Source organism: Anomaloglossus baeobatrachus, chromosome 1 (genome assembly GCF_048569485.1).
Source record: "Anomaloglossus baeobatrachus isolate aAnoBae1 chromosome 1, aAnoBae1.hap1, whole genome shotgun sequence".
In the NCBI taxonomy this organism is placed as follows: Eukaryota; Metazoa; Chordata; class Amphibia; order Anura; family Aromobatidae; genus Anomaloglossus; species Anomaloglossus baeobatrachus.
This window is the reverse complement of record NC_134353.1, coordinates 738,985,732-739,011,360: the sequence shown is the minus strand read 5'-3', so window position 1 is coordinate 739,011,360 and position 25,629 is coordinate 738,985,732. Positions and strand designations below refer to the sequence as shown.

At 44.0% G+C, this 25,629-nt stretch overlaps 1 protein-coding gene across 1 annotated transcript in view; it reads left to right on the top strand.

The window, feature by feature from the left end:
• DNAH10 (dynein axonemal heavy chain 10) overlaps window positions 1–25,629 on the top strand; it is a 238,147-nt gene that overhangs the window by 185,850 nt on the left and 26,668 nt on the right. Inside the window, exons 63-70 of the mRNA XM_075322704.1 lie at window positions 5,003–5,282; window positions 5,455–5,684; window positions 7,491–7,764; window positions 9,803–9,907; window positions 10,614–10,768; window positions 21,222–21,376; window positions 22,180–22,363; window positions 23,582–23,782. Coding sequence (XP_075178819.1) covers window positions 5,003–5,282; window positions 5,455–5,684; window positions 7,491–7,764; window positions 9,803–9,907; window positions 10,614–10,768; window positions 21,222–21,376; window positions 22,180–22,363; window positions 23,582–23,782 — 1,584 coding nt within the window. The remainder of the gene's footprint in view (window positions 1–5,002; window positions 5,283–5,454; window positions 5,685–7,490; window positions 7,765–9,802; window positions 9,908–10,613; window positions 10,769–21,221; window positions 21,377–22,179; window positions 22,364–23,581; window positions 23,783–25,629) is intronic.

The following is a 25,629-nucleotide window of genomic DNA, read 5'->3' as shown; positions in this document are numbered from 1 at the left end:
GCACTGGGAGTCTGCAGACAGGTGAGTATGACATTTTTTTTTTCTACTGTTCACTTTTGATTTCGCAGCTGCCTTCACCTCCCGCCCAGACATGGCGCCGCACGGGAGCTGACATGCACAGGACGGGAGGTGGACGCAGCGGTGACGGTACCGGGAGGATTCACACTTCTGTATTTACTGACAGAAGGAATCCTCTTCCTGTACATGTGACTTTACTACCCACCTCCTGCGTTTATAGCTGCGTTTTTGGTCTTAGAAACGCACCAAAACGCAGCTAGAATAACAATTTGCGTTTCTCATTGCGTCTTTCAACATCCCATTGCACTGCATGGATGAAAAACGCGGTGAAAAACGCGGGAATAATTGACATGCTGCGTTTTTGTGGTCACCACAAAAACGCAGCTGAAAAAAAACGCTGTGTGCAGACAGCAAAAATGAAAACTCATAGACTTTGCTGGGGGAAGCAAAGTCATGCAGTTTTCTGAGCAAAAACGCACCCGAAAAACGCACTGTGTGAACTTACCCTAAGCATCCAGTTACCTTTTACGTCCAATATTTTACACTGAAAAGGTTATTCCCATTTAATACAAACCGTTAGGTACAGAAATATTTGGACAGTGACAGTTTTGGTATTTTAGCTGTTTACCAAGACATATTTCAGATACAGTTATATAATCAAGATGGACTTAAAGTGCAGACCCTCAGCTTTGACTTGAAGGTATTTACATCCTAATTGGAGTGAGGCTTTAGGAATTACAGCTCTTTAATTAGTTGCCTCTTTTGTAAGGGACCAAAAGTAATTGGTTAATTATCTCAAAAGTTCTTTAACAGGCTGCATGGACTATTCCCTCGCTTAGCCATCATAAATTAAGCATGTAAAAGGTCTGGAGCTAATTCCAGGTGTGGCATTTGCATTTGGAAACTGTTGCTGTGAACTCACAGGATGCGATCTAAGGAGCTCTCAATTTAACAGAAACAGACCATCACTAGACTAAAAAAAAGAAGAAATCCATCATAGAGATAGCAGAAATGTTAGGAGTGGCCAAATAAATACCGTATTTTCGCTTTATAAGACGCACTTTTGTTCCCCCAATTTTTGGGGGAAAGTAGGGGGTGCGTCTTATAAGCCGAATATACGGGGGGGGAGGGGGTGTATATATATATATATATATATATATATATATATAATATATACACTGCAGGGTCCGCTCTGGAGCTCTGCTGGGGGCAGGTGAACGCTGCGGGCGGCAGCGTTAGATCTCCTGCTCCCGCTCATATAATATGCACAGCTGCTGTCCATCACCATGGTGCTGAAACCGCACCGCGGCGATGGGCTGGGGCAGCGGTGCATATTATATGAGCCTGCGCCCCCCCTGTGATGGCACATGCCCCCCCCTCCCTGTTTTAGATATGGCCCTCATACTGCTGCTGATTCTAAAATAAAAAAGCGTTACTTACCCCCTCCAGAGTTTCTCCCCGGTGTCCCTGCTTCCACTGTGATCAGGCACGCAGCGATGATCTCACTCTGCTGTGCCGATCACATGACCGCACCGAGAACCAGGAGGTGGAAGAACAGAAGCACGGAGGGTGACAGGAGGGAGATCAGCGCTGGAGGCGGTAAGGAAAGAGTGTTTTATTTTACTATGGGCAGCAGCATTGGGGCGGTATCTAACACAGGGGAACGTGTGCAATCCATAGGGGGCCACAGGCAGCACAGGGAAACGTGTGCAATACATAGGGGGCCATAGGCAGCACAGGGGAATGTGTGCAATCCATAGGGGCCCATAGTCAGCACAGGGGAATGTGTGCAATCCATAGGGGGCCATAGGGAGCACAGGGAATGTGTGCAATCCATAGGGGGTCATAGGCAGCACAGGGGACTGTGTGCAATCCATAGGGCGCCATAGGCAGCACAGGGGAATGTGTGCAATCCATAGGGGGCCATAGGCAGCACAGGGGAATGTGTGCAATCCATAGGGGGCCATAGGCAGCACAGGAAATGTGTGCAATCCATAGGGGGCCATAGGCAGCACAGGGGACTGTGTGCAATCCATAGGGGGCCATAGGCAGCACAGGAGAACGTGTGCAATCCATAGGGGGACATAGGCAGCACAGGGGAACGTGTGCAATCCATAGGGGGACATAGGCAGCACAGGGGACTGTGTGCAATCCATAGGGGGCCATAGGAAGCACAGGGGACTGTGTGCAATCCATAGGGGGCCATAGGCAGCACAGGGGACTGTGTGCAATCCATAGGGGGCCATAGGCAGCACATGGGACTGTGTGCAATCAATAGGGGGCCATAGGCAGCACAGGGGACTGTGTGCAATCCATAGGGGGCCATAGGCAGCACGCACAGGGGAATGTGTGCAGTCCATAGGGGGACATAGGCAGCACAGGGGAATGTGTGCAATCCATAGGGGGCCATAGGCAGCACAGGGGAATGTGTGCAATCCATAGGGGGCCATAGGCAGTGCAGGGGAACGTGTGCAATCCATAGGGGGACATAGGCAGCGCAGGGGAATGTGTGCAATCCATAGGGGGCCATAGGCAGCGCAGGGGAATGTGTGCAATCCATAGGGGGCCATATGCAGCACAGGGGAATGTGCAATCCATAGGGGGCCATAGGCAGCACAGGGGAACGTGTGCAATCCATAGGGGGCCATAGGCAGCACAGGGGAACGTGTGCAATCCATAGGGGGCCATAGGCAGCACAGGGGAACATGTGCAATCCATAGGGGGCCATAGGCAGCACAGGGGAACGTGTGCAATCTATAGGGGGCCATAGGCAGCACAGAGGGATGTGTGCAATCCATAGGGGGCCATAGGCAGCACAGGGGAACATGTGCAATCCATAGGGGGCCATAGGCAGCACAGAGGGACGTGTGCAATCCATAGGGGGCCATAGACTGCACAGAGGGACGTGTGCAATCCATAGGGGGCCATAGGCAGCACAGGGGAACGTGTGCCAGCACAAGGGGGCTATATTCAATATAAGGGGGCCATATCCAGATTAAGGGGGCTATGAGGGACATATACCCTATATGATTTGTTAGACGGACACTGGCATTATAAGATGGACCCCATTTAACATTAAAAAAATCATTCTCTTTTCCTTCACCAAATTTGGGAGTGCGTCTTATAATCAGGTGCGTCTTATAAAGCGAAAAATACGGTAGTTTGGTATATTCTGCAAAAAAAATGCACAATGGTGAGTTTGGGAACTCAAAAAGACCTGAACATCCAGAGAAAACAACAGTGGTAGATGATGGAATCCTTTCCATGGTGAAGAAAAACCCCTTCACAACATCCACCCAACGGAAGAATACTCTCCAGGAAGTAGGTGTTTCTGTATCTAAGTCTACCATAAAGGGAAGACTTCATGAAAGCAAATACAGAGGGTTCACCACAAGGTGCAAACCACTAATCAGCCTTAAAAATAGAAAGGCCAGGAAAGGCTTTGTCCAAAAAAATTCTAAAGAAGCCAGCCCAGCTCTGGAAAAGCATTTTTTGACAGATAACTCTAAGATCAACATGTACCAGAATGATGGAAAGAAAGTATCGACAAGGCTTGGAATGGTTCATGATCCAAAGCACACCACATCATCTGTAACACATAGTGGAGGCAGTGTGATGGCGAGGCATGCATGGCTTCCAATGGCACTGGGTCACTAGTGTTATTGATGATGTGACTGAAAACAGAAGCAGCTAGATGAATTCTGAAGTGTACAGGGTAATACTTTCTGCTCAGATTAAAACAAATGCAGCAAGTTTGATTGTACAGCACTCTTTTCAGTATAGATGGAAAATTACCCAAAACATACAGGGGGTTAACAGTCTGGGTTTCAGACTCTGTGATGGCCTTTATATTGTGTGGAAGCCATAATACTGTGTAAGTAGATGTGAGGGCTATCATACGTAGTGTGTGGGGCGGTGTTCCCAAGGGGATCATCATACTGTGATACCGAGTGGAAGCCGCATAATACTGTATGTGTATGGATTGCAGGAAAGCATCTGACTTGACTATTGAACAAGCTCAGTCACACTGTTATACTGCTATGACTAATGGCCTTGCATGGCTTTGAAACGCATAGGCCAAGCATTTCTTTTACTTTCTTTGTCTTTGAAATTTTAGACCTTATAAATGTTTATATTTTTTTCATTTTCAATTGCAGATGCTGGCTATATCCACTTTACTGTGATTATATACTTTTTTGGGGGCACTGTTGCAGTATGGTGCTGTGTTGAGGGCATCATACATTTGCTGTGGAAGCATCATACTGTGCATATGGTAGGGTGGGCATTATACTTTGTGTGTGGGGTGGCATTTTTAGAGGCTTCATACTTTATGGGACCATGAAAGGAGTATCATAATGGGTAAGAGTACTAAGGGGCTTCGGTAGGGGCACAAAACTTGACCCTCTCCCTATGTTTAAAAGTTAGGAGGTGTTCCTTTGTGTGACAGTGCCTATGCGTCATTACCCCTTCTCATCCGAATATTTCTTTTTGGGAGAAAGTGTTCCTTAAGACTTTTGCTATGGGGTTACATAATTTTGGGGCTGGCTTAACTATTAAAACTACCACCTTCATACACAGCAATGGTCACATTTTGACACAAGAAACACTCTGGAAGTGAAGTTGCCGGGACTTGGAAGTGATAGTGAAATGGGGGCATTGGTGGGGCTTTGCTAAATGAAATATATTGGTAAGTTTTATATAGATTTTCATAAGTGTGAAGTCTACACATTTTGGGTTAACTTCTTTTTACTACATATGCTTGCATGTGATAAGAACTGCCTTTTGTTTTTGATGAAATATGTCTAAAGTATGTTCACATTTAGTTACTTGTTTGTGCTTTTAAACTGAATTTGGCTGTTGGGTTATTCTGTAGTTTATATTTGATGTTTCTCATCCGTCCTGTCGTTCTTAATGGATTATACTACCGAGCACGATGCATAGTAGACTACAACAAAAAATGAATTATTGATATTTTTCTTTCCAGATTTCCTCTTTTAATGACCCTGATTTCTTAAAGCAATTAGAAATGGCTATTAAGTATGGCTTTCCCTTCCTCTTTCAAGACGTCGATGAATATATTGACCCTGTAATTGATAATGTTTTAGAGAAAAATATCAAAGGTGCCCAAGGTCGTCAGTTTATCATCCTAGGAGATAAAGAGGTTGATTATGATCCTAACTTTAAACTATACCTGAATACAAAACTGTCAAATCCTAAGTATTCTCCATCAGTGTTTGGAAAAGCCATGGTCATAAATTACACAGGTGAGTACATGCCTTAATGAAATAAAATGTACAACTTTCTTCAGGTCAATATTCCTTACTATTTTTTAAATCAAAGAGCAATTATTTATTGCACATGATGTACATCAAGAGTGTCCATAATTGACCCCATCAAATTTAATGTTCAACCTTCTATTTTCAATGTTTTTCTCAGTTACTCTGAAGGGTCTCGAAGATCAGTTGCTCAGTGTCATTGTTGGCTTTGAAAGAAGAGAATTGGAAGAGCAAAGAGAACATCTTATACAAGAGACCAGTGAAAATAAAAAGTTGTTGAAAGATTTGGAGGACTCCTTGCTTAGGGAACTTGCCACTTCCACTGGTAACATGTTGGACAATGTGGAACTAGTTCAAACTCTAGAAGAGACAAAATCCAAAGCTACAGAGGTAACTGTATATCCCAGCCTTCATGAAGACTTTTGATGCATTGCTTAATGTGAATGTCATGATGACATTGTCAGATCTTCTGTTTGATGGGAATTTCTGTTTCATGGACTTCCATCGATCACTAAAATGAAGGGGCAGAAGTGTAAGATTACGATGCCCTCTTGGCGGTGCGTGATTCTGTTTCTGCCCTTTTCAAAGAGACAAGTTTAGTATTGTACAGACTCAGAGTTTCTGTATGGAGAGTCCAGAAGAGTTGATCTCTGGCAGAGGTTTACAACACTTACCTAAGATCGTCTTTCCCTTTTTCTCCATTTTTGGTTGGGGTTTCAGCATCTGACCCCACTCAATTCAAACATCTGACATGTCCTGACAATGAAAGGGGAGCCAGAACAATATGAGAGTGGCATGCATCATATAAAAAGTGCAAATTCACAGATTTATTCCAACTAATACAAAATGAGGGTTTTAACAAATAATTGATCCATTTTTTGAGTCACCCCTGCCACGTCACTGCAAATGTCAATAGGGTGGTCCTACTCTATATTATGTATTTCATGTGCCATGTGGGCTCCTATATAAATTAAAAGCAGAACCATATTGGAGCACACATACCTGTAAGCTATATATAACCGCTTCCATGTCGGGCAACTGCGGATAAAAGGCAGCCCAGGTCCCAGCATGGGCAGCAGACGCCACACACACCAGGACAATGTCAGAACTCACCTTCACAGTGCCAGATCAGCAACCATAAATAAAGCCGGACCAGACCCAATTATGGTGCTTAATTAGCAATGTCTGTGGAAAAGGGTGAGGTGACTGAATGTGAACAGCCACCGACAGGTGGAATATATTACAAGCCAAGGTCAGGTGTGCATGGCATGGTGGTGGTGGTAAGCCACGAGACCAATGTAGAATAACTACTGTTGGTGGCTGTTCACATTCAGCCTCCACACATTGTCCTGGTATGTGTGGCATCTGCTGCCCATGCTGGGGCCTTGGGCTGCCTTTTATCCGCAGTTGATTCTTTTTCTGACATGGAAGCGCTTATATATAGGTTACAGGTATGTGTGCTCCAGTATGGTTCTGCTTTTAATTTATCTAGGAGGCCGCATGGCACATGAAATACATAATATAGAGTAGGACCCCCCCTATTGAGATTTGCCATGACGTGGCAGGGGTGGCTGAAAAAAGTGATCAATTATTTGCTAAAAATCTCATTTTGTATTATAGTACAGTTGGAATAAATCTGTGAATTTGCACTTATTATATGATGCATGCCATTCTCACATGTGCTGGCTCCCCTTTCTTTTTCATGTCCTGACAATATAGTTTAGTTTAGCTAAGCTTCAAATAAGTCTCTATTTATACCATGGCTTTATTTTGAACACTGTGCTGAAAAGTTTTTCCTGTGTTTACTCATGACCAATCCTGTTTGTGAAAGGGGCTGGCTAATTGCTCATTTGAATACCAAACCCAGGACCCTTCTCCATCATAGGAAATCTTGCACAGCAACCTACATGAACATTAATTCATGTGAAAAGGGACAACTTATGTGATCCCCAAGAGAACTGTACTTTGTCCTAGTGTCAAAATTGTCTCTAGTAGACAATCAGAATTCAGATATTGCTGTCAAATTAAAATTTAAACTCTTAATGGTTGCTATTAATAACAAGGGACCGCTTTTTCTATGACTCTAAAGACCAGTATTGTGATTTTCTATCTTGTGGATAGCATATTGTTATACCATGTACTGTTGGTAATGAAGATTGTAATACAGATTTACCAATGGCAATTTTATACCTTTAGGTGTCTGAAAAACTGAAATTAGCAGAGCGGACTGCCCTGGACATTGATAAATTGCGAGATGGGTATAGACCAGCTGCTAAGCGTGGAGCCATACTGTTCTTTGTCCTTTCTGAGATGGCCTTAGTCAACTCAATGTATCAGTACTCTTTGTCATCTTTCTTGGCGGTGTTCGATTTATCTCTGCGGAAGTCTCTTCCCGATGGTATTTTGGTCAAGAGGTTGAAAAACATAATGGACACCTTGACGTTCAATGTTTATAACTATGGATGTACAGGTGGGCTATTTAGAAATGTATTGAAATTGCACTTTATCTGTATGTCCAGGGTAACAAATAATCTTTTTCACGCAAAAATAATGTTTCCTTTTTGTTGATGGAGTAATTATATAGACAACTTACAGAGGAGTCGTAGTGAAATATCAGGTTTAATAAGATTTGTGGACCAATTAGGATATTTACTGCTAAGAAACCAAATGTATGAAAGTGAGTCAAACATGTTTTGTACTCCGGTTATATTGAGGGTCCACACACACTGACGATAATTCTGTCATGTGAGAAAATAAGATGCTATATGCAAATGACACTCACCTCAGACTTTGCATTGAGTGAATGTGAGCTGAGTGGCAGTCACTGTGCGCAGATTCTCTCGCATGTGAGAATCGGAGCACAGGTGCGGAAAAAGATGGAGAGATTAATTTCTCCATTGTTTGTGTTGACAGATATCGAGACTGCACTCTGATGTTATCCGAGTGCAGTCCGATGTTTTACATTGACTTGAACGGGTGTGAGCTGTCCGATATATTCCGAATCTGCATGAGAAAAGAAGCGCTGGTGGGCACTGACCCATAGTATAACATTGGAGTGAGTTCTATCAGATAAAATATCAGAGAGCACTCATCCGATGTATATGCCAGTGCGAGTTAGCCCTTAAATTTTTATTGGCTGCAGTCTCTTATCAGCGCTTTCCATACGAGGTCGCTGGTTTTCCACTCGCTGTTGTGTAGGTTTGAATGTGGGGTATCAGTCCATTCATGACTGTGGTGTGAGAAACAACAGCTGCCCCAATCCCATGAAAAAAGAGCAGCAGTGATTCATTTTTTTGTAATCTGAGGGTGTCTGGTGTCGATTTGTATTGGAGACTTTGTGCACACAATGTATAAAATGTTTTATCGTGAAGAAGTGGGTATGAATGCAAAGAGAAGATCAAGGAAGGTCACACAAGTGTCAACTATGAGGGAGCTGGACTCCCGGCCACCATCGATGACAACATTGACCCTCCATGTCAACTGATTCTGTTTATTATAGGAGAGACTGTGGATTATGTGTCAAATCATGTTCGAAGCTTCACATCTGATAAATTGGTCTCATGCAGCTTAGCCTAAAATATTTTATTGATTAGAGAACACACAAGCTTTTTTATATTGCAATACCGGTCCTATTTATTCTATTACATGCCATAAAATAAGGTTACCTGCTTTAACCCTTTCCGACATTTTATACATGTACATCACACATTGAGTGTATGGGTATGAAGCCTGCTACATACCTGGTGGTTGTAGGCTATATTATAGGTGTTCTATCACCAGATAAAGCTCCTATTACAATTGCTGCTGTTTAACCATTTAAGAACTGCTGTCAATCTCAGTCCAACAGTGGAATTTTAATGACGTGATTGTGTAGTGCAATCTTTCCTATGCTCCTAAATTGGTATAATGATTCGGGATGATAAAGAGTTGCTTTGGAAGACCCCCTTCATCACCATCTACTTCTATAGAATTGCAGTATATAGCAATCAAACGATTAGATGTTCTAGATCCCTAAGAGGATTAAAAAATAAAGTAAAAATAAAAGTTTTTATAAATATGGAATTTATTTATTTTTTTTAATTATAGAAGGTTCAATCATCCCGCACCCTTTTCCCCTTCCAAAAATAAAAGCTAAAAAAAGGTAAATAAACTTGGTACTGTCTGTTTTCTGAAAATACAAAAATGAAGACTCAGAAATAATTATCGATCAAAACATCATACGTGCCACAATGTAAGAACGTTGACTGAAAAATGAAAAAAAAAAACAAACCCAAAATCTATGACACTTGGAAGAAGGGTAGAAAAAAGCAAATATAAATACCTTGTCAAAAAGGGGTTAAATACTGAAGTCAAAGAGACAAAGTTTCTAGATGGATAGAATGTTGATATTTCTGGTTATTTGACGTAATGAGGGGCTTTTGATCAGATACACAATAAATCACTACAAGGCACAATTTGATGTGAATATTTTCATATTGCGGGAATCTAATAAGAACATTTTCTTTTAGGTTTATTTGAAAGACACAAATTGCTGTTTTCTTTCAATATGACCATTAAGATTGAACAAGCGGATGCCAGGGTGCCACAGGAAGAACTGGACTTTTTCTTAAAAGGTAATAAAACTAAAGAATGGCTCACTTTATAGGGAACCTTTCACAGTTTCTTTTAGTATCTCAACAAATCCTACAACCTTTTTCTGCTGCTGTTATACATTTTACAAATGATTTCCCCCTTCAGACACTAAAAATACAATTTAATTTGGTCCCGTGCTGTATTTAAATGAGGATGTTCCAGTTCAATGGCATCTTCCTTGCGGCACACTTTGCTTTGCCCTACTGTGGGCATGCGCAGTTATGTCATTTGCTCTGCCCACAGTAAGGCAGAGCGAAGTGCGTGGGCGGCAATGCTACTGCACTGGCGTGAGAATTCGTTCATCTATGTGGATGAGGCAGGAGTCGTCATCCACATTAATCAAAGCTGGAGGACACCTTTCATGAGCAGATAGGAGTAACACATGCCACAAGGAAGACACCCATCAGACCGGACCATCCTCAGTTAAATACAATGCGGGACCAAATCAAATGGTATTTTTGGGGTATACAGGGGAACCAGGAGACAATGTAATCATTTTTGAAATGCATAATAGCAGCAGAATAAAGTTGTGACATTTGTTGAAATAGTAAAAATCTGGTGACAGGTTTCCTTTAAGGTGCATCTCAGTTCAGTTTTCTTTTCAATATATGTTAAAATTCTTCGTGATTAAAACTGAGAGTTTGATTTGCATTTTTCTGGTTCTGACCTTTCTTCCTTCTCTTCTAGGAAATATCTCCCTGGAGAAAAACAAGAGGAAGAAGCCATGCTCTTGGCTCCCTGACCAAGGATGGCAGGACATCATGCGTTTGTCTGAACAATTCCCATCATTGTTTGGGTCGCTTCCTGATGATGTAGAGAGACATGAATCCGAATGGAAAGCTGTAAGTGTCAAATCCAAGGTCTATATTATACGAGATAAACTGTAGACTAGGGAACCTGTCATGTAATTCATGCTGCCTAAACTATGGCAGCGTGTGTCAGAGCCTGGCTGCCCAATTACCCCAGGAATGCTTTTTTACTGCAAGAATCTAGCTGGGGACTATAGGGAGAGAAGGGATCAATCCAGCAGTGCCCTTGGCTGACTTCTCTCAGCACCACTTCAGTTTATTTCCAGGTCTCTCCCAATGTACACACTTGGAACAAACCAGTCAATCAACAAGAGCAATCTGGGGAGGCAGCGTTGGGTTAATCAGGCCTCTCCCTATGGTCCCCAGCTAGATCATTAAACTAGGTTTCATCTGAAACACCATAGCTTTCAGAGAAAAGCATACCTGGCTATAACCATGCAGCCAGGCTCCAATTCAAGCTACCCATGGTTTGGGCAGCATGAATCATCTAACAGGTTCCCTATAACACTGGGGAACGCAATTTTTTAGGAGTTAGGTCAGACAACTGTTCTTAATTAATTTTTGGATGCTGAATCCAGAAATGATCTCAGTTTTTCTCTATCACGTCAAGTTTTTGAACTATAGGATTTTTGTCTTCTCAAAAATATGTAAACTACTGTACCTAAAAAGTGTTTTTTTTTTTTTTTTAAATAGTACAAATATGAACAAAAAATGAAATATATAAGAAATAGGCATGACAAATATGTTTTTTAGTTGTGACTACTCTTACAAGTTGCCACGTAGCTCGAATTGTACTCAGATAACAAGTCTTATTACAGAAATCAGTGCAATTGTGCATCTATGGCAGGTAAGTTGAGGAGGAAAAACTTGACGTGATAGAAAAAAACTGACTACATTTTTGGAATCAGCATGCCAATTTTAGTATCAAGCAGCTCAAAAACCTAACTCAACAGAATTTTTTTTTCCAAATTGTTCCCCAGTGTAATGTATCGAAAAACTGACTAAGGGGCACTTTGCACGTTGCGACATCGCTAGCATCGGCTAGCGATGCCGAGCGCGATAGTACCCGCCCCCGTCGCACATGCGATATCTTGTGATAGCTGCCGTAGCGAACATTATCGCTACGGCAGCTTCACATGCACTTACCTGCCCTGCGACGTTGCTCTGGCCGGCAACCCGCCTCCTTCCTAAGGGGGCGGGTCATGCGGCGTCACAGCGACATCACACAGCAGGCGTCCAATAGAAGCGGAGGGGCGGAGATGAGCGGGACGTAAACATCTCGCCCACCTCCTTCCTTCCGCATAGTCGGTGGAGGCAGGTAAGGAGATGTTCCTCGCTCCTGCGGCTTCACACACAGCGATGTGTGCTGCCACAGGAACGAGGAACAACATCGTATCTCCTATTGGTGCGACATTAAGAAAATGACCGATGCTATACAGATCACCAATTTTCGACGCTTTTGCGATCGTTTATCGGCGCATCTAGGCTTTACACGTTGCGACGTCGTTACCGGCGCCGAATGTGCGTCACTTTCGACTTGACCCCGACGATATCGCAGTAGCGATGACGCAGCGTGCAAAGTACCCCTAACACCTCCGAATAGAATAAGACAAGTGTAAACAGGTGCATGCCAAGACAACTATACAGTATAACCAAGAAAATACAGCTGCATTTTGAAATGCTTTAATAAGAAAACATTAAATATATGAACCTGGAACTGCTTTATTGCTATAAAAACTATGTTAAAATGTAGGTACTTGGTACACTTAATTTTAACGTATTTTCTATAGCAGTAATGCAGTTCCAAATTTATATATTCAGTGTTTACATATTATAACATTTCAGAGTGCAGCTGTATTTTCTATGTTCCCTATAATGGTAACTTTTATCATACCTTCTAATTTGATATAGTATCACGTGCTAAGGAGAGTTATGAGTCACACATACTCTACGGGAGATTGTAATCTATGGTGGGCAATATATGGAGGATTAAGTAATGCATCCTTAACTTGTCTTGTTTGGTCTTAAAAGTATTTTTTAAAGGGAATTTGCCATTAAGATCAACCCTTCTAAGCCACCTATATGGCCATGTAGGTGACAGGAAGCTGAATTAAATAATACCTCAATATCTGTGATCTGATATTTTATCCATGTTTTCTTATACAGTATGTAAGTAAGCTGTTTCAGCCTATGCGCAGGACACTGATCTGCAGGAGATTCTGCCACCAGAGCTTAAATTAATAAAAGGAGGTGTTACCAGTGTGATGTGTGATGGCCGCTATCTGCTCTCCTGATCTCACAGCAGAGCTGTGTGTCATTTAGGACTTTGTCAAACTTGTGTTTAATATGGGCGAGTGTAATCCAATAAAACTTGCACCTATTCATCTGCAATTTTTTTCTCATGCTCAATCGGCATTTGAAAAAAATCACAGCATGCTGCAGGGAGTCTCGGCTCACACGCATATGCACAGAGACAAGAAATGGAGAAAATAGAGATGATTTATCTTTCTATCTTCGCTCCTGTGCTGTAATTCTTACATGCGAGAGAACCAGATCACAGTGAATGACAAACAGCTGATGCTCGCAGCAGAGTTTGAGCCGTGTCATTAGCATAGAGCATTAGATGCTGTACACTAATGTCACACATCTGCAGGTTCCTCTCAGAGTTTCAGCCTCCATCTCACAGGCAGCCAATGTTGCAATATTGTTGCAGTACAGCAGAGCTGTGAGAGCTGCAGCTGCTACAGGGTTTGTAAGGAGACACAGTTCAGTTCTACTGTCTTTAGTTACAAGTCTCACACTGGTAACTTCCCCTTCTATTTAATATAAGCTCTGGAGGCAGAATCTCATGTAGATCAGTGTCCGGCCCATAGCCTGGGACAGACCATTTACTTATAAGAAAAATGTAGATTTCTCTAGAATAAAACATCAGACCGGGAGCGTGACAGTTCATTAAGATTCCTATGACCTACATGGCCACATAGACTGCTTAGGAGGGTTAATCAAACTGACAGGTTCCCTTTAGGGGGTTATCTTGGGTTAAACAGTGGGAGCGTATCTTCTTTCTATTTCATCATGTCCAGTCAGCGGGGCTTCTCTAACATTGTTGACATCTATCATTGGCCGTAGGTGACAGCCTTGTGACATACCACTAATATGTATTTTTATTTCAAATCTGTTTTATTATTAAGTTTATAAATCAAGCATACATCTTGAACATTTATAAAGATTATAATACATAAACAGTGATCTCTCAGTTTCGGAATGACAAAAATAACATCACATTGTAGATTTCATTGGAACTCTATAAGCTATCCTTATGCTAACACTCCATGGCAAACCATACACTAGAAATCAGAGTTCCAGCTAAACATGTCTTCCTGATAATTGACAAGACCACTCTCAGCATAAAACAATCCCCTTTTAAGTTATTGAATAAAAATTTAAGAAAAAGTAGAAAACTAGAAAAAAAAAAAAAAAAAAGAACAGATATAAGCTTAGAAAAGAAGGAATCAAATAGAGTGAAGAAAGTAGGGTAAAGAGGGGGTGGGGGAAAAAAGTGTGTGGGGAGAGGGGAAGACAAGGTATGTCACCATTTCTCATCCCAAATAACCTGCCAGACTCACCGTGAACTCAGGAGACTCCATGAACGTAATCCACGGTCCCCACACTGTGATAAATTTTTCCGTGAGCCCATTAAGTTCAGCTGTGAGTTCCTCCATTCTCTGGAAGTTTGCCATCTCCTCTACCCAGTCAGCTAACGTGGGGCATCTAGTCTGTTTCCAGTATCTGGGAATAATTATACGGGCTGCCGCTAAACAAAATCGCAGCAGGTCCCTCTTTTGTGACTTGAATGAACCTGGAAGGATAGAGAGGAGGGCCACCTGGGGAGATCTCTCCACCTCACCCCCACTCATCTTTTTATACAGAGAAAACACTGAGTCCCAGAATGGTTGCAATTTAGCACAGCTCCACCATATATGTAACATAGACCCTTTTTCTGTACCACATCTCCAGCACATGTCGGACACTGAGGGAAAGATAGCATGCAATTTGGTCGGGTATTGGTACCACCTTGTGAGAATTTTATAGTTTTTCTCTTGGGCGGCACAAGCCAGAGAAAGTTTGTGGGTCCACAGAAACGCCCTGCTCCATCTGTCCTCCGAAATGTCCTCTCCCAGTTCCTCTCCCCATCTATAGACAAATTTGGGTCTGTCCGACATGTCTCTCTGGTTCAGCATTTTATAAATAAGAGAGATGACATGCCCAGGTGACGAACCCTGCAAGAACAATTTCTCAAATGGAGTAGGGGGGGTCCTCAACTTCCTCTCCCTGTCCTGGTTGGATAGAAACGATTTCAGCTGCATATATTCTATCCAGGAAACCTCTCTCCCTGTGGCCCGTAGAGATGCATAAGGGGGCAGGGTATTTCCCTGGAGCACATGAAAAAAACGAGTTTCCTCCACCCGAGTATATCCCAGAAATTTATTGGAATGAAGCCCCGGAGGGAACTCCTGGTTGCCAAAGAGGGGGGTAAGTGGACCCCTCCCCTGTGAGAGAGAACCCCTCTTAACCTCACCGTCCCACGTCCCCATCACTGTCCAAATAAACTCCATTCCCTTCTCTATCTGTGACCTACTCTCCTTTCCCATCCATGAGAGGAAGTGCAAAGGGACTCCCAATCCGTCCTGTTCGATCGCGACCCATTGTTTCGAGTTCCTATGGAAGTGCCAATCCATTATCCTCGTTAGAATAGTTGCCCTGTAGTATAACTGGAAATTTGGGAGCCCTGCCCCTCCATTATTTTTGTGTCTGGTAAGAGTTTTTATGCTTGTCCGAGGTCTCCTATTCCCCCAAACGAACCTTGACAAAGCCGTCCGAATTTTGGAAAAGTAACTCCCCGGCAGCTGAATAGGTACCGTTTGGAACAAGAAAAGAAACCTAGGAAGAACATCCATTTTAATAGCGTTGATACGCCCAAACCACGATAGTCTTTTTTTGTCGTACTTCTTTAAATCCCTAATTGTCCTCTCTAACAGGGGTAGAAAATTATGATGCATAATTTTTGTTGGATCCCGAGGTACAACTACCCCCAGATATTTTATAGCTGACGGTTGCCACTTAAAGGGAAAATTTTGGGTTGTACGGGCTAGATCTTCCGCCGACAGGGTAACATTCATAGCCTCTGATTTAGAGAAGTTCACTTTAAAATTACTTAAGTTACCAAACTCCTCGAACTCTTTGAGCAAAGACGGGAAGGATATGTGTGGCTGGGAAATAAACATGAGAAGGTCGTCAGCAAATAAAGCTAACTTGCGATTCCCTCCCCCGGCCTCTATCCCATGGATACTAGCATTATTTCTTATGGCGACCGCTAGATGCTCCATGACAATGACGTAGAGCAGAGGTGACAATGGACATCCTTGCCTTGTTCCATTGTGGACCTGAAACGATGACGACAGAAACCCATTCGTCCTAACTTTTGCTGAGGGTCTCGAATAAAGGGACGCAATCCTATCTAAAAATTTTTTGCCCAAACCCACCTGCTTTAGAGCGGCCATCATGAAATTCCAACTGACCCGGTCAAAGGCCTTCTCCGCATCCACTGAGAGTAAACACATGGGAAGAGAATGAGCCCTCGACCGGGTCATCAGGAGGAACAGTTTGTTGGTATTGTCACGCGCCTCCCGACCTTGTACGAACCCCACTTGATCTGTGTGTATTATCCCGGGCAAGGAAGGAGCAAGTCTGTTGGCTAAGGCTTTGGAAAAAAGTTTTAGGTCTAGATTGATCAGTGAAATGGGTCTGTAATTTGTAACTAACATGTGATCCTTCCCCGGTTTGGGGATAACACATATATGGGCTTCGAGAGATTGCGCCACCCATTGGGAATTTTCTGAGATGGAATTAAATACTTTAGTCAAGAACGGGGATAGCTGAGTTTGGAATATTTTATAAAATTTAGGGGTGAACCCATCTGGACCCGGACTTTTGCCTGAGGGAGATTCTTTAATGATAGATGCCACTTCTGCTTCTGTAAAGTCCGTCTCTAAATTTTCAACCTCAGCACTGGGTATAACCGGTAGGGCCGTTCTGGATACGTAGTCGTTTATTTTATTTTCTAATGCGTCATGTGGCATGTCTCCAAATTTGCCCTTTATGTTATATAGGTCTCTATAATACTTTTGGAACTGTTCCGCGATGAGAGTTGGGTTCTGAGTCGAAGAGCCGTCTGCTTGTTTAATCATGGGAATGTGGCTGGGGTCTCCCCTAGGGTGTAGAATCCTAGCTAGTGGTCTACCACATTTATCTGCATACTCATAGAGGAATCTTTTTATTCTAGTCCTATGTCGCTCATACTGTCGGTCGAGAATCGATTTAAGCTCCTCTCTATTTTTGACTAGCTCCGCCAGTGTCAAAGGTGATAATGTCTTCTTATGGGCCCTTTCCAGATCTGAAATATTCTGAAGTAGGGACAAAATGGTTTGGGCTCTCTCTCTCTTAAGCCTAGCCCCATGTTTGATCAAAACCCCTCTCAACACACATTTAAGTGCCTCCCACTGCACGGGAAGGGCTGTGGGGTCTTCTGAGTGTATTTCTAAAAATTCATCAATCGTGTTCTGTAGATCCTTCATGCACCCCTGATCCCCAAGCAGACTATCGTTCAGCCGCCAAGACCACGGCCTCCCTGCCCCATCTGGGATAGTAAGGCTCAGGAATATAGGAGCGTGGTCAGACCAGGATATACTGCCTATAGAGGCCTGTATCTGCCAAGTCAGAGCCTTTTGGCTCACAAGAAACAGGTCTATGCGGCTGTACGAGGAGTGAGCCGGGGAGAAGTATGTGTAGTCACGCTCCACTGGGTGTAACGTTCTCCACACATCTACCAATCGAAGCTCTTGTATTGAGCGTTTAACTTTTGTTAGCTTTCTGAGAGAGAGAAAATTGTGTCCCGAAGTTGTATCTACCTTAGGGTCCAAAGTGAAGTTTAAATCGCCACCCACGATCACGGTCCCTTCTGCGAATTCATCCAATGATGACAGGAGAGAGGAGCAGGACGTCGCCGGATCTCTGTTTGGTAAATACCAATTGACAATGGTAAAGATAGATGAATTAACATTAATTTTCAGAAAAATGAATCTTCCCTCAGTGTCCACTCTCGTGTCCAGAACCGTGTGCACCAGGGCTTTATGGATGCCTATAGACACCCCTTTTGATTTTGACTCTGGGTTGGTGCTATGGACCCATTTGGTGTAATATCTGTCTTTAAAGTTAGGGAGGTGACCAGTTTTGAAATGTGTTTCCTGAATCAATAATATATGGACTCGTTTCTTATGCATGTCAAAGAATACCTGAGACCGTTTTTGCGGGACATTGAGGCCTCTCACATTCAATGAGCCAAAGGTAATCTGCGTCATTCTGAGGAGGAGGAACGGTGAGGAACCGGGAAGATGGGGATGGGAAGAGAGGTGTGGGTGGAGAGAATAGAGAAGGTTAGGAGAGGGGGAGAGAAAAAAAAAAAAAAGGAGGGGGGGGTAGAAGGATTAAGTATATGAAGGAAACTACAAACAAAGAGAGAGTACCGTAGGCAAAAAGGTCAAAGCACCTCTTGCCTGTAGGGTCGTAACGTGACCCTTATACTTGGTCAAATAGACTAGAGGTAAATGCAGAAAAATAAGAATCTCTATATACCAGGGATGTTAATCCTACGCCACTACCCTGTGGCGTGTTATCCCAATCAGGGAGGGAACTTTCCACAAAGGAGCTTCCTGCCCTGGACTAAAAAACAGCTTTTAACTATATATATATTTTGATTTGCAACTAAAGCTCTGTATAAAGAAGGGAGAAGGGGCTTTGAGAGGGTATTGTACCTTATAATGTTGAGGGGCGCCCCCCATTACACCCAGGATGGAAGGAGGGAACCCCACACCCCCCTGTCCAGGGCGATACAATAACCCCACAACGCGAAATTCCCATCAGGACCAGAGGATAGACTCCATCGTACTGTGATCCTATAACCAAAAACATACTAGAACAATTTAATCCACCATTCTCTTATACATCAGACCGGCCTCCCTCCTCTTTCTCTATGAGAGCCACGCATCCGATCACCGGCTGGGACGGTGACTCCCCCCCCCATTGGAAAGTCCGGCCAGTCCTCTATAGGCACTAATGGAATGTCCAAGGCCGCGGTGAACGAGGGTAAATCCGCCGGAGACCGAAGAACATGCATTCGTCCCGCGTGCCGAACCTGCAGGCGGAAGGGGAACCCCCAGCTATATGGAAACTCGTATGAGCGGAGAATGTCCAGCAGAGGTTTAAGAGCTCTTCTCCTTTGTAAGGTAAAACGGGATAGATCTTGTAGAATCTGGATTTGGCTCCCCTCATACGATGGTGATACTCCACTGCGGAGCTTAAACAGAATGGCCTCCTTAATAACATAGCGGTGGACCCTACAGATCACATCCCGAGGTCGGTCGTTCTGGGCTGGTTTGGGGCCCAACGCTCTATGCGCTCTATCCAATTCCAGGGGTTGGCTTGATGGTTCACCCAGAATATTATTGAAGATCACTTGAAGGGTACCATGTAAGTCCTTGGACTCGACAGACTCAGGCAGGCCGCGCACTCTGAGATTGTTTCTTCGGCCCCTATTTTCAGCATCATCCATTGCTTCAACCACGTATTGTATTTGGCGGGAGTGTTGTTCTAATAGTGCCCCGTGGGCCTGTGAAGTGTCCTCCATATTCTGAATTTTAGCTGCCTGCACTTGACTCTGGGTGTCCACTCTCTCCACCTCCCCCTTCAGGGCTGACAGCTCTGTGCGGTACGCCTGCTCCAGCCTGGTTATATATGCCTCCATATCTTCCCTGGTGGGTATAGCTGAGAAACGTGCCCGCATCTCATTAAGCTCTGTCAGAACTCCTGACTCTTGTGTTGTTGTTATGGCTGGGCCTGACCCTGCATGCTTGTCTGCATCTGGTAACTTTAGATTTATGTTGTGCTTCTCCCTGGGTACAGTCTCACTTCTGTCAGGGACCTGTAACTCATTTGCAGTGCAGTGTCCCCCCTCCTGAAATTCCTCACACTCCTGCATGTGTGTTATAGGAGAAGACGTTACTTCCCCCTCCAGAGGCCTCCAGGCTTCAGGGCTACTGTTTGTATCAGCAGGCACTTCCCCCGTGCTTCTCACTCCGGGTTTCCCCTGTACCTGTAATCTTGGGCTGTCTGGCCTTATCTTCTGTATCTCCTCTTCACTCCGGGTGGTCTCTCCTCTCAGTCCCGTCAGCTGCTGAGCCTTTCCCTGCATCTCCATAGCTGCCATCTCACTGCTGCACGCTGAGCTCACCTCGTGTGTAGCCTTAGCAGCCATCTTGGGTGCCACCTGTGAAGCTTCTCTCTGCCCCGGCCTGGATAAAAAGTGCTTGATCCCTCTCTCCTCCGATTGTGAAGCTCTGCTGCTGCACCCCTGGGATCTCCCTCGTCTCCTCCGCTGCATAGCCTGTGTTACAGAGTCCTCAGTTGCGTGGATCATCAGTTATAAAGTCCAGTGGCAGGAGCTAAGACAAGTCACGTCCTCACTCCTTCATAGCCAGGACACGCCCCCCCCTCTAATATGTATTTTTAGATATTCCCTTTTAAGAGGTTATATAACCTACACTGTATAAAGGAGGTATAGAATGTATGAAATAATTTATGCCCCATCACATGTGCATATGAAACACGTATTTGAAAAACCAGTACCGATGTCATCTGTGTTTTCAACCAGTGTACCATCAATGTGTCATCGGTGTTTTTTCAGTATGGTTAAAGAGATACAAATATTACAAAGTTTCTCCTTTAATTTCAGTGTTAAACATGTACAGCACACAGATGCCATCCGTGTGCTGTACGTGTTTGTCACGGACCTATAGAGTTGTATTGTCCCCTGTCAACCGTGCTGCTGGAAAAAACTAACATGTCTCCAGGTGGATGACAGGACACAAGGTCTGTGTAAAAGCACAGACATGTGAGCAGCACCATAGGATATAGTAGTTACTTATGATATCCGTGAAAAAAATGCATACCACACGTACCAGAAACACTTACCTATGAAGGAGGTCTTAGTAAGGAGCATCCATGGCTATAGAGAGGCCGCCTTTAGTGACTTTTATGGCTTTGGGATTTTTCTCATTCATAGTTTATGGCCTTTGTAGGCATAAATACAGCAGCACCAATGCCTGTATGCACGTCTGAGAGCTCCTACACATCCTAACAAATCCAGTAATTGTGTGAACAGGACGTGGCGAGGGAGGGATTGCTTTCAGCTTTTGAATGTATCAGTGTTTATTCAATGAAAACAAGCTGAGATCTAGTAATCTTATTTTATAGAAGGATGGATAAGACTATCAAATGTAATTATTCAAGATATTTATTTAGATATCCAAATATAATGTCATTCTGATTGCTATTATTAAAATCTTATATGTATATGCATTTTCTTATTCAGTGGTATGACCTGGATACTCCTGAACAATACACCTTCCCACTAAGCTACAATGACAAACTATCCACCTTTCAAAAACTGCTTCTTCTTCGATGCTTCCGAGTAGACCGCGTATATAGAGCTGTGACCGACTATGTGACTGTCACCATGGGAGAGAAGTAAGTACATTAACTGGCTAAAAGTCATTTTCTCCAAAATTAAATGGAGGAAACTAAATATCCATGATTTAAAGTTCTTCAATTTGTAACGTTTCAGCTATCATGAAATAACAACTTTCAGCAATCTCGGGCTGTCATACAATGCCTCGAGTTCTAATAATAATAATAGTAATAATAATACTGTAATCATTAAGTGCATCTATATGATATCCTGAAATTGTGTTCCCATGTTATAACATTTGTGCTGGACACAGATCTGGAGCCGGTCTGACCAGACGGTCTGGAGAAGGCCCCCCTGGGATCAGCAATGGTGCAGACAGATTACAGATTGCCTGGTATAACCATGTCACTGCTGGAAAGCATCTCGGCAGCACGTCTACTTCACCACCTGTCCTCTCAGTATCTCTGAGGGATTAACTAATCTGTCTTTTATTATCGGTTATTTGACAATTATAAATGTTTCTTACAATCCGTGCTTAGATACGTGTATGTAATGTGCGTTCTAGCTGCTTTGTGGAACTGCACAGAGATCCTTGTAAAGGGGTTCTCCACTACTATAATACTTATCATAAGGATAGGTCACCAATATCAGATTTGCAGGGTTCTGACACCTGGCACCCCAACCCATCAGCTGTTACCAGCATCCCGATGTCACAAGTCCATCACACTGTTTAGTGGCCACTATCGGCTACTGTAGATTATCTTCTATCGGCTGATCTGCCATTCCAGAATGTTGCTTTCATCTGTTCTTAATAAACTAAATATATGTATTTTTTAATAACACGTATTGTTACACCCCATAGATATGTGCAGCCTCCAGTCATAAGCTTTGAAGCAATATTTGAGCAAAGTGTTCCTACATCACCTATTGTTTTTATCCTGAGTCCTGGGTCTGATCCTGCTAGTGACCTCATGAAATTGGCGGAGAGGTCAGGATTTGGAGGAAATCGACTTAAGTTCCTTGCCATGGGTCAGGGGCAGGAAAAGGTAAGTTACTGTTTTAGTTGTCTGAAGCCTTTGTGCTATGTTTATATTTGTTATAAGATGTAGATTCTGTCTTACATCAGGATTAGAATACTTTTGGTCCCCTTATTGATGAATATCAGTGGTTGTGCAACTTAAAGGGGTTGACTGATATAAATCCATAAATCTGCAGTCTATGTAACTCCAGATTTATGAATCCTCACATTGCACGCACTGTGCGCTGTGACGATTCACCGGTTTGAAAGCTGGTAACAGTGGTCACTTGGCTGCGAGAATGCGATATACATACTCCAAGCCAAAATACAACTAGAGTGGCATGGTCATGCTCAATGAAAATGTAGTGAGCAAGGCTGCCGACCTCTACTCGGATCCTGGCCGGGTGTATGCATATCGCACACTCGAAGCCACTTGACCGCCGTTCCCGGCTCTGAAAGCGGCGAATCCTCACAGCGCACAGTGCTTGCGATGTGAAGATTCATAATTTCTGTACTCAGAGTGACTGCAGACTTAAACCTGCTTTACACGCTACAAGATATCTTACGATGTGTCGGTGGGGTTACGTCGTAAGTGATGCACATCCGGCATCGTAAGATATGTTGTAGCGTGTGACAGCGACGTGCAATTGCGATTGAATGAAAAACCCTTCATCGCATGCACGTCGTTCATTCCTGACGAATTGAACGTCAGATTGTTCATCGTACCCGGGGTAGCGCACATCGCAGTGTGTGACACCCCGGGAACGATGAACAGATCTCACCTGCCTCCTGCGGCTCCCGGCCCACAATGCGGAAGGAAGGAGGTGGGCGGGATGTTTGCGTTCCGCTCAGCTCCACCCCGCCGCTTCTATTGGCCGGCTGCCGCGTGACGTCGATGTGACGCCAAACGTCCCTCCCACTCCAGGAAGTGGACGTTCACCGCCCACATCGAGGTCGTATGGAAGGTAAGTATGTGTGACGGGGGTTAATCGTTTGTGCGGCACGTTCAACAAATTGAACGTGCTGCACATACGATGGGGGCGTTGCAAATCGCATACGATATCGTATGCGAAATTGCAACGTGTAAAGCAGGCTTTATGGATGTAGATTGGACAACCTCTTTGAAATCTTGAGATACTAGTGTGGAGATTGTTGTTTAGGTGTGGCGTGAATGGAGCTCTGGGACAGATGACCTCTATATTATAATTCAAGTTATTATCTGTATTTATTTCTTTTATCATTGTAGGTGGCCCTTCAGCTCTTAGAAACGGCAGTGTCTCGTGGCCAATGGCTTATGTTACAAAACTGCCACTTGTTGGTAAAGTGGCTAAAAGATTTGGAGAAAGCGCTGGAGATGATAAGGAAACCACACCCAGACTTCCGCCTATGGCTCACCACAGATCCCACCAAAGATTTTCCCATTGGAATACTTCAGAAATCCCTTAAGGTTTGAATTCTGGAAATAAAGTGTAAAAAGAAATAATTTCATTACTAAAATCAATAGACAATTAAATTGTGCTTAGAAGTAAGGACCCATTTAGGCAGATAAATGGCGTACCAATGTTCTAAGAATTCTTATATCCAAATCATCGGCCCGTATTCCTAAACACAATCTCACATCTCTTTTAGGGCTCAGTCACTTGGCTGTATAATTCTGCTTGGACTGGTCGGCAGCTCTCCTGACCCGAGCACGACCGCATTTATTTTATGTAGCTGTCACGCTCGGGTCAGGATAGCCGACGACCAGTCTGAGCATTGCAAGACAATCCTCAGCTGAATTATATGGCCATGTGACTGCGCCCTTATCCGATCTTAATTCTAAATGCAATCTCCTATTCTGAGATTGACCTTTTAAGGTCCCTTTACACACTGCAACATCGCTAGCGATATCGCTGTAACGTCACTGGTTTTGTGACGTAATAGCGACCTCCCCAGCGACATTGCAGTGTGTGACATGCATCAGCGACCTGGCCCCCGCTGTGAGGTTGCTGATCACTACAAATTGTTCAGGACCATTTTTTGGTCCATTGTTTCCCGCTGCGCAGCATGCATCGGTGTGTTTGACACCGTTACAACGACATCGTTAGCGACTTAGAACCCAGCCCGTAGGCGTGCTATAGCGTTCCCTTTCCCGCCCCCTTACCTCCGATTGGTGATCGCTGTTGTGTTCTTATTGGGTGGCTTTCACTGAAAAGAAGGCAACTTTAGTGCTTCCGTCCTTTGTTTCAAAGCTACCTTGTTCCTGAGCGTGCTGGTTTGTGGATCATTAGAGAGTTGTCTAGTCTGCAATACTATAAAGCCTATACAGTAAGCATCATTTGATTGAAGATGTATTGATGCTGTATAGATAAACCAGTGTGGAGTCGCCGCACAGAGAATTCTACAAAGATCCACTTAGCAACAGAAGCTCAGGAACACAGAATATACTAGCGCGATTTTTAACAATCTTTCCAAGCTCGGGGGTCGCCAATAAGAACGCACTAGCGATCACCAATCGAAGCTGAGGGGGTGTGTGTAAAAAGGACACCTAGGTGGCTTCAGCGCCAAACACCATGACCCTAACATAGGTGTGAGTTGTCAAATAGCTGCTGTGTGACACGTCCCCACCGACCAGCGAGGTTGTTCTGCAGGTCCGTATCGCTGTTGCGGCGTTGGCCAGGTCTGCCTGTTTGACAGCTCACCAGCGACTGTTTAGAGACTTTCCAGCGATCCCGGCCAGGTCGGGTTCGCTGGTGGGATCGCTAGAAAGTCTCAGTGTGTAAAGGGGCCTTTACAAATAAACACAATCTCACATCAATGCTTGCATATGTCTGATCGTGGCTATTTAGCTGCCGTGGTCAACCTGTCTAAATTGACCCTAAAGGCTGCTTTACACCAGACAATCTATCGTGCGATAGATCGTCGGGGTCACGGTTTTTGTGACGCACATCCGGCATCGCTGGCGATGCCGGCCTGTGTGACACCTCCTAGCGATGCAGTATCGCTCACAAATCGTGAGTCGGGTACTGCTCGCTAGGTTCCATAATATCGTTTAATTTAGTTGACCATCGTTTCCGTGGTAGCACACGCCGCTCCGTGTGACACCACGGAAACGATGAGCAGCTCACCTGCCTCCCGCGGCCGCCGCCGGCTCTATGTGGAAGGAAGGAGGTGGGCGGGATGTTTACGTCCCGCTCATCTCCGCCCCTCTGCTTCTATTGGCCGGCGGCCGTGTGACGTCGCTGTGACGCCAAACGTCCCTCCCACTCCAGGAAGTGGACGTTCGCCGCCCACAGCGAGGTCGCACGAGAGGTA